Raw genomic sequence first — 10,001 nt, forward strand, 5'->3', positions numbered from 1 at the left:
AGACATGGAATTGTTTCATCCAGCAAAGAGTGAAGGGGGGGGCGGTTGATAAACAAATTTTTAGTGTTTCACCAAACGCTGAATTATATACTATCTACGAGTAAGTGGAGTATTTAAATAAAGAAGAGGTTGCGATGTGAAGGAGGTTTGGCGGCATTAATGGGCTCGCGGGGGCAAAAAAAAAGCCCGTTGTATACACATTTTAATATGATGTGTAAAAAGGGGCATAAAAGTGTATTTTTAACACACTAATCCATGTGCAAGCACGAAGAGCCGAGCGCAGATTTTCCAAATTTTGTGTCGCTTTTCTCACATACGAATCGTTGTGCCACAAGCACACAAAAGGACGACGATGGGTTCTCCACAGACCGCATTTTGTGTTTAATTAGAACATAGACGGACGTCTTTGAGCCACACTGATGATTTTCAATATTTACATTTGCCAGATCGAGAATTCATCCAAATCATCCTCACACCCCACGACAGATTTCACCATTTTTGTGTAATTAAGCAAAATCTTATATTATTTACTGTTCCCCAACCGATCAATCAAAATGATTTATGTTCCGCATGAGGTTTAGGTGAAGACACTTGAAATATTTTGGAATATCGAGGTATCTTAGCGCTGCTGCCATTATAATGTTCTTGATGCGACTTTGGTAAGAAAAAAAAAGAGCGAAACAGGAACTACGAGAAATGCCTTCAGCTCTTCAGCTGCCAAGAAGCTGGAAGAATTGGATGAGACAATATTGCTTTTGAGAACAAGAAACTATTATTAAATGTGATTTAGACTTGCAGTCATTTAACACAGAAGAAAAAAAAAGTTATAATAAACTTTGACGGAGAACCCTTCAAGAACAGATATTCAGTGAATTATATATGTAGGTATGTAAATATATATTTAATAGGTATTTATGTTATTTTAACTGAAAGAAATTTAAAAATTTATTTTCAATCAAAATCATGTCAATTTTTGATACAGTGTGGAATGATTGTATAACTAAAATATTCTCTTTGACTTTACTTAACCCAGATAAAAAACTTAAAATAAAATTTTTAAATAGCTAGCCATAAAGAAATGCTCGACAAATCGCATTTGTGAGATAGAATAAAATAGTCAAAGAGAAAGTTATAGGTCAGGAGGTCAGGAAATTTTCTATATGAGAATGATTTATTTATGTAATTTTCCTCCATACTCCAGAGAGAGAGAAAATTATTTTATGCAAAATGATCAACTTCACCCAAAACTCTTGGCTTTTCGTTGGAAAATTTTGCTTTCAATTAATAAATTTTAGCCATTTCTATTTGGGAAAATTTGACAAGAAGTCATTATCACCAACATGCTGTTTTAATTTTAAAATCACTTAATATTATGCAGATGCATAGATAAATCTAAATTTAAAAATTCCAAATGTGTCTTTTATGCTTCCTTTTGGCTCTAAACGTGCGTTCATTCCACGTTTTAGCTGATTTTTCTTTTTGGTTTCTTCTTGTCGATGCATTTTCCTCACAACATTTCGTGTGAGCTACTCAATGGATTTTTACTTGACTATGGGGGCAATAATGAGATGTTTATGTTTTATTTAAAAACCAACGTGTTCTTTTTATTGATATTTCTGCTTTGTAGTTCCTATATTTTATGTCCTCAAAGTTGTTCCATTAATAATTTTAATATCCCACTCAGCGGTGAATTTATATAAATCACCCTCAGTGTTCATTTTAAGTGAAGATCTATGCCAAAAATAATTTTACTTGAATCACGACTTTTTTGTATTTTTTTTTATAAATTGTTTAGCTGCTAAGAATTCTATTCTAATTAATAAAGAATTAAGGAAAATTGCATAAATTTAGTTTATAGGTTAAAGAACGCTTTAAAGAAAGGATTTAATTTACATAATTGATTTATCAAAAGCTCTAAACTTGAGCTTCCAGATTTTCCAGGAAATATCTCTACAATTTTACAAGTAGAATAATTCGCCAATTTTTTCCCATCTTGACATTCATCTTTTTGTAGATAAACATTTTCTGCATTGCTCTGTAAGAATTGGATGTTCTACTTTCAGCATTTTTTTCATATCACGTGAAATTTTTTATAGCTGTGATTTTTTCTTCTGTTCATTGAGTGAAGAAAGATAATTTTTTATTCATATATTTCCTTTTTCTCACCCAAGGATGTTATTATTTATTAAAAAAAAAAACTTTTGGAGTTGAACTGTGGAATATTAAAGATGTTTGTGCTTGTCTTTTTTTTTGGATAGTTTTTCTCTGCTATGTAGAGTTTTGCTGCAAGCACATTTTCAAGTATTCATGATATTATCCCACATTCTTTCCTCATGTCATAATCTTCTAATAAATTAATTAGATTTTATTCCTCGTTTTTTTTCTCCTTTCTCCTGCATATGCAGAATGAGATTTCTTCTCTGAAAAGAATTTACAAAAATATGCTTGAATTTTATATTTATGAATTTATGACTAATAGTTGAGATAGAATTTCAAGAATTTCCCACATTTCTTCGCTCTCACCCCAAACTATGCATGATTCATTGAAAGTTTTATTTTATCGCATTTTTTGATGCTGCATTCTTAAAGGGAAAAGAAAATAATATTTCTTCCTATTCATTGAGGAAGCTACTAATCATTTAATAATTTAGCCAAATTATAAAATTAAGATTGATTAAAAGGATTTATTTATAATTTGATTTTTAAATAAAATTTAACGAATTTCTTCTTTAGAATATTCAGATAAATTTTAGAACCGGAAACACCCTGTAGCCTATATGGCTGTTACCTAAAATAGAAAGATATTTTGTTAATTTTGTCGCAATGATGACAACTTCTCAAGTTCAAAGAGACGACAGTGTGGATATAGTGTTAGTTTCTTGACTCTTCCCCCATACAATCCATTTAAGAGTTTGACGGCTTCATTTGCCAAAAAAAAAGTTCTTCTGCGAGTAATGCAATTAAAAAAAAAAGGATTTTGTTAGAATATCCATTTTGGAAATTAATATTTGGCATGTTTGGTGAATCTTTGAGTGTTGATTTAACATTTTCACAGAGTGTGGAATGTCGATGGGAAAGTGGGGAGGAAGTGCAACGAAAGGAACGGAAGGATGGATGGAAAAATGAGAGGAAACACGATGAGAAACTTCAAAAGCTCAATTGTTGCCAGAAACCATAAATGCAATGCGCAATAGTGGAGCCAGTCAAAGCTCTCTCTCCCGGCAAAACCGCGCTTGAAACTAATAGAGTGTCAGGTAAAAAGTGGGTTGAATAAACCCCCGGTGTGGTGGCGCGTGCGGTAAGAAGGATGAATTCTAAAGAATAATACCATGAGATATTCAACCACGTGGGACAATTTATTTGTATCTCTTCGGTGAATTTTTTTTCCGTCTTCTTCTGTTCTTGCCTTCACATACAGAATTCTCTTGCGAAACATACACCGTGGTATGCCACAAAGATTTTCTGTACATTCTCTCTTCTCTTTCACCCAGGACATTAAGCGATTGATGAGAATAATGCTGAAAGATTTTCTGCTATACAGAATGGTTAAATTTATATGAGAAAAAAAGCACACACATCAAAATAAAACGTAGGGTTTTCCTCCAACTCAATCGCAATTTCCTTTTTGCATTAAATCAATTTGAATTCTGTGTAGTAGATACGGTGAATTTACAAAATCATTGATCTCTGTGGTTCAGGATATGGAAAATAATTATATAATTCTCGTTTTTCAATCATCATTTTCACATACGGCCTTTTCGATGTTTTATTGGATGAGTTTCCTTTAAATCTGAAACTAAAAACTTGAATTCTAATTGCGAAAGTTCTTAATAAGCTTTAACAAAGCTTTAAAGGTAGCCCAAGAACGTCTTGAAATTTTCTTAAAGTATCTAACTTTAATCGAAATTGTTGAAATTTAGCATAAAAAAATTCTTGCTCCAATGAAATCCTTTTGATTTTTGCCTAAATAATTAGCAAATTCAGATCAAGCTTAAACTAAATTAAAAAAATAAGTCAAACAGCTCTCAGAGCTTAAATAAAAAGCTTATCAAAGCTTCTAAATTAAAAGAATCATAAAAAACATTAACAAAAAATTGTTTATAACAATTTTGTTCTAAAATGTGGGGAAAACAACTATTACAATATTTTTAGTGAAAGATATTCAACATTTTTAATTAATTCAACGCGAGAAAATTGAACTTCAGGCGCGGAACCGAAAACAAAAGGCGTCGGAAGAGTTTTCCCGCGCGAAAATTTCAAAATTGGACCACTAATTTTCATTTATACATTTAATAAAGAATTTAATTAAAAGGTTCTTGAGGCCTTCCTTATACCCTGTAGAGTTTTTCCGGGCAGGAAATTCAAGCTTTTCCATTTTTATATTAAAAAAAACAATGCCGCGGGAAAACAGTCATGACGCCGAAAAGAAATGGCGGCTGGATGCCAAGAATCCCTCAATCTTATTAATTTTATTAGAAAAGGAATTTTAGACTTTCCTTTATGCATTCTTCTATCTGTTGTGTAGGATGTTGACTATAGGAAATTTTTTTTTACTGAGAAAACTTGAAAATCCTGAAAAACCAAAAATGAAAAAAAAAATTTATGATGCTCATTGTATGTATGTAATGTGTCTCCATCTGTGAGCATAGAGAATTTTCACAAATTGCTATGTAGTTGCGTTAAGACCGTTGCAATCTATATAGTTGCACGAAACTCACACAATCCTCTTCAATATAAAAGTTAAAAATGTTAAATAAAAAAAGAAAACTTGCTGATAAAAATTATATTTTCATCTTATTTGTGTTTCAAAATGGGGTCTACTAGTTACAATTGTACGATTACATAAAAAATATCATAATATTGCTGTTGGGAAGCCTCGTAAAAAGAATAATAAAAAATTTTCCTCGCAGAAAAAAAAGCTCTAAAATAGAGCGATAGAGTTGAGAGTGTTTAGGGCACTGTAAATGCTAGATAATTGCATCTTATTGCTGCCATATATGAGATTATTGACCGAAATTCGTTATGTATAATGGCACAGAGAGACGAACTGAGATACACGGGAGACACTCTGCGCCAGCAATAAAATAAACTCCCATGATAAGTTATTTCGCAAGAGAGGACCTATTAAAACATCGGTTCCATTTTCAAAATGTGTAATCTCATGCAGTGAAATGCACATCTGCATTATAATAAACTTTGCCTTGGCCATTAGGAACCATATCGTCTAATGTTTGTGTGCCTTAATTTAATTTACCAATAATCACAGAGGCATAAAATATAATGGACCTTCTCGCCTCCACAACATGACACCACTACATGGTGGAAGTGCAATTTCCCGTGAAAATTCATCCCTAAAATTATGGCATATATAGTTCTGAGAGTTTCCGAATAAGGGCACGCAGAGAGAGAGAGAGAATTTTGAGAGCAAGTGTTGTGCAGCATCTTCTGAGAAATCACGCTGCATTTGATTTGCCAAATGAAGAGTGTTTGAGATAATATTTTTCAAAAAAAAATGCCCTTTTTCGCGGAAAAGTCATCGTTGTTCCAGATGTGGTGGCATGCAGACAGATGGGAAATTCATAAATTACAAAAGTTTTAAATGCTCTAAACTTAATTAATTCGTCTTCTTCTCGCTCTTTCGGTCCACTTTTTGCTCTGACTCCTCACTCGACACGATTCCTCCAACCGATATGGCAAGAGCTGATGACGCTCAGGGGGGGTGGTGCCTTCAGTTCTTCTCCCTCTTGGACGAATCGATGCTCTTCGTGAGCTCAGTGAGAACATCTTTGAAGATGATGGGATCCAAATTGCGACCCAGCATGTAGATAATCCACCAGTCTCCAATATCAACTTTATTGGAAATGGACTTGGCCACCTCTCTGGGTACCATGCGATTGCGTGCATTGAGGATTCTGGCACGAACTGTTGGCATCGTTATTATCATAACCCTGGAAGCACAAAAAACACAGAGAGAGAGTGAGCGGATGGAGTCCACCCAAAAGATTAGTTTTCCACAAACAGGCAAACACGCATTCAACATCATCACAAAAAAAATTCTTCCACTCACCGATAAAATATTAATCCAACAAGAAGAATAGCGAGGATTATGTACCAAAACCATATGAATATGTATGTCTTCTCGTTGACGATGTTCAGTGGCAAAATACACAGGGAGTCGTGCTTCTGGATGCTGCCTGAGGCACCATACTTATGGAAGATGCACTTTGTGACACGTGGAAAGACATAGACCATGGGATCAAATCGATTCTCCTGCGGTGTCTCGGACAGTCTCATTACCCTCAGGCCATAGGACATGAACTCCCCGTCAAAGAACTTATTCATGAGCCACAGCTGAATGACAATGTTGACAAAGCAGAGGAATTCACAGCCCCAGTACCGAATGGCATACAGTTTATGGCGCTAGAAGGTGAATAAAAGTGCTCACGTCAAATTTACTTATTCACGAATGGCGCACTCCCTCCCCCCACAATCAGGTGGTGCTATCGGGTGTACCTTGAGATGCTGCAGCATGTAGTCAATGAGAACCTTCTTCTTTGCCTTCTTCTCCTCTTCGCGGCATATGCCCAAATTCAATCCCATCACAATGGTCCTCAGGAGGCCACCTTCGAATGAATCCCAAAGGAATTTGGGGGTGTAGCATGCAACGGCCTGAAAGTGAAAGAAAAAAAAATTTAGAGAACTTTAAATTTGATTAACAAAACGTTTTTTTGGTGGAATAATTGAGGTTTGTGTGTGAGAAAATTTGGATAAATAAAATGAAAAAGCAACCACAAGTGCTAATTAAATTGCCAAATATATTCAGGAGAAGATATAGAAATAATACTTATTATTCAGTTTTTTTTAGAGGCTAAATTAATGGGACAAGAGATATATTTTTCTGCCTAAAAATAGTTTTCTTTCTATATAACTAACCTTATTAATTGACCTACTAAATAATTTTAAGAATAAATTATTACTTTAAATATAAAAGAAATAAAAGTATTATGAATGGAAATAAATATATTATATAATATGTTGCGTTTACGTGCCTTTTATACCATCTTATACATTTATGAATACTTTGTAATCATTTATTGATACAATTGTTTTATAAAAATCATTTAAAAACGTCAGAGGCGAGCATCTAGTATCTAAACGTAGCATGTTTTTAGTTTTCCACCTCAATGGATAATGTGAGAAATTTTCTTAAATAATTTTTCTGGAATATTTGGAAAATGATTACGAAAATTATTAATATTTATCTATTAAAAATTTCTACATTAAAAATCTATTTTTCTTTCAAAAATCCTCAATATTCTTAAACAATAAACGAATATTACCTATAAGAATATTTTTCATTCAGATAATTACCCTTTTGGTTTTCACAAAAACCTTTGCATTTTCTAAAGCGAGAAAATCTCTTTAGAACGGAATAGAATAATTTTCTCACGAGCTATATAATAAAAAAATGTTTCAGAGATGAATTGGATTTATTTTTGAACAATAAAACAAACTTTTTTCTTCCACATTCCTCAAAAAAAAAAAAAAACTAAAGCAGTTTAGCTATTATTTAGATTTTACGTAATTTTAAGATTTTAATTTTTTCTTCCCGTCTAAAAAGTAAAAGAAAAACACATAATAAAAAATCCTAAAAGAAACTTAAAATAAGAAAATTCAAATTACGTACAACCTTGTAACAGATTTGCTTAACAAATTCAGAAGAGTTTCAAAAACTCATAAACGGCATTTTTATATCTTTTTCTTTTCTTTTTCCTCATTTAACGTTGAATTGTTTTTATTACTTGATAATGTAGTAAAAATTTTAATTATAAACGCTGAAAGGTGTGATTTGTTTTTGTCAAAGAACAAATTGCATTCTGTTGGTTAATGAACTTTTTTTTTAAGAGAAAAATTCCAGAATAAATTACTTGTATGATTGCATTGTAAGAAAATTTCGTATTGAGCAATCAACTCCTTTTGGGACGTGCAATACGGGCCATGAGTATTGTAAATTGAAATAAATTGCCCACCATTGGGTTGGCGATGCGGCATCTTGGCCAGGCACGGAATCGTGGCCACAGCCGGTCGCGAGGCCCGGGTGGTGAATGCGAAAGGAAAGGAGAGATGGCAAGTGAAGCCGCAGAGCATATTAATGCTCTATCTGTAGTTTCTTCTGTACTTGTGCGATGGGCAGCGATTTTTTTCTTACATCTTGCCCCGCACTCCTTTAGCCAGCCACTATACTTTGTCATGTCACTATATGACCGTCATGGGCTCCCACTCAATTCAGTGGGAGAGCATACGATGTGGCGAGAAAAGTAAATTAAATTGATGTTAATTTTTTAGAACATCTTTTTCAATTGAACCGCGCCAAAGTCGAGCAGGGGTGTATTCAGGGGGGCTGTATGGATGGAGCTGTGAAGATGGGTGCAACGTGAAAACTTACCTGGAAGAAAAGGACAAAGCAAACCCACTGGTAGTATGTGTAGTACTTTTTGGCATCTTCATCGTTGAAGTCATTTGCGATTCCTGGATGCGCCACATCGAGCCCCACCTAGAGAAGGTATTGGATACTTTTACACCGGGAGCTCTCGCCACTAAACAATGTAACATTTAGCTTTTATTTTATATTGGTGATCTCACCTGCCTCCTGAAGGCATCGGGCATGGTGAAAGTGCTGGAAATCCAGCAGAATGTATTTACAACATGAGTCGGAATTCCGGTGACTATGCAGCTAATGGGTTGACCCACGTACTGGGTGGCTGTTATGATGAGACTGCATGTGAGAAGGAGGACGGTGGTAAAGACATTGTGGAGGCGAAAGACAGCATTGTCAATTTGGATTTCTTGGAGCTTAAAGTAGTCCTTGAGTCCTCCTAGAAGCTTATACATTGTTACTCAAGTTGCACGCGCGCACGTCACGTAATGTTGATCCCTCTCCGCACACAAAAAGAAAGAACCCGCAATCACAACTACGTGAATATCATTAACACAGTCACTTGGCAAATTGGCGCATACCTAGATGCAATCTCTGACTAAACTCCTCATTTTTCTCTCACTTTGTACACATCACAAATTACCCCCTGTTCAGCCCTGAATTTTCTGCATTCACAAAAGCCCCACTTCCTGGTACACACTAAATTCCTCTGCGCGTGGGAGTGAGATTTGTTTAAAAAATTTCCCGCGCACAATTTTTTTTCCCTGTTCCGGAGGGTAGTCTAGCAGTGGGGTGGCCTGGTGATGATGGGGTGTAGTGGCATATATAGCAAGAGGGTAGCCCGTATATGAATTTTGCCAACACTCCGTGCGCTCCAAACGAAACTTCGTAGCTCGTTCTCTCTGCAAACTGAATTACGTGATACACCAGTGTGCTGGAGCTCCAATCTGATTGATACTACTACACTACGAGGACACTGCTGAGTACTGAGCAACCTCTCCACTCCAGCAGTCCCCCCTCCAGATGTATTTTATAATGGCTATCTACCACGATTGATGTGTATATAAGCGTGTAAACTTACTGGGAATGGAGTTGAGTGAGCTGAGGCCCCTCTTTGTGGTTGCTTCGCGTGTTATTATTTTGCCTTTGCTTGTGTCTCCTCTTGGTTCCACTTTGCCAGACTCTGGCACTGTATTTGGTTGCTTTCAATCTCCTCCTCTCCGTTCCAACGTTCGCCCATCTCTCGCAAACACTCAAAATGCCTGGGGTGGGCAACATAGCCATCATATGAGCTGCGGGGAATTATGCTCATCAGCAACACAGACGCAAATGTATGCAATTTTTATGATAATGACACCCAAAATTTTCCAAGCTCCACGGGTCAATGCTGCCATGGCGATTCGTGCCAATAATTGATGTGCTACACGCCCTCAAAGAGAGCAGGATTTATGCATGAAGAAGTCTCATGAAAAATAAAAGAGCATTGCGTCTTCGCATGAAGGTTGCGAGCCCCTGAATTGTGCGTGCTGTGGCACTCCGTGGTAAATTATTGAGAAACCATTTG

The 10,001-nt window shown here is 35.4% G+C and overlaps 1 protein-coding gene across 1 annotated transcript; it reads right to left on the bottom strand.

Annotated features, from left to right (window-relative positions):
* Positions 1 to 4,768: 4,768 nt before the first annotated feature.
* On the bottom strand, positions 4,769 to 9,664 carry LOC129786490 (innexin inx1). The gene is made up of 5 exons (XM_055821572.1): positions 8,644 to 9,664; positions 8,447 to 8,554; positions 6,514 to 6,669; positions 6,068 to 6,420; positions 4,769 to 5,948 (listed from the first exon to the last, which is right to left on the bottom strand). The coding sequence occupies exons 1-5, from the start codon at positions 8,890 to 8,892 to the stop codon at positions 5,729 to 5,731; spliced, it is 1,086 nt and encodes a 361-aa protein (XP_055677547.1). The 5' UTR covers positions 8,893 to 9,664; the 3' UTR covers positions 4,769 to 5,728.
* Positions 9,665 to 10,001: the final 337 nt, after the last annotated feature.

This window comes from Lutzomyia longipalpis, chromosome 1 (genome assembly GCF_024334085.1).
Source record: "Lutzomyia longipalpis isolate SR_M1_2022 chromosome 1, ASM2433408v1".
NCBI lineage: Eukaryota > Metazoa > Arthropoda > Insecta > Diptera > Psychodidae > Lutzomyia > Lutzomyia longipalpis.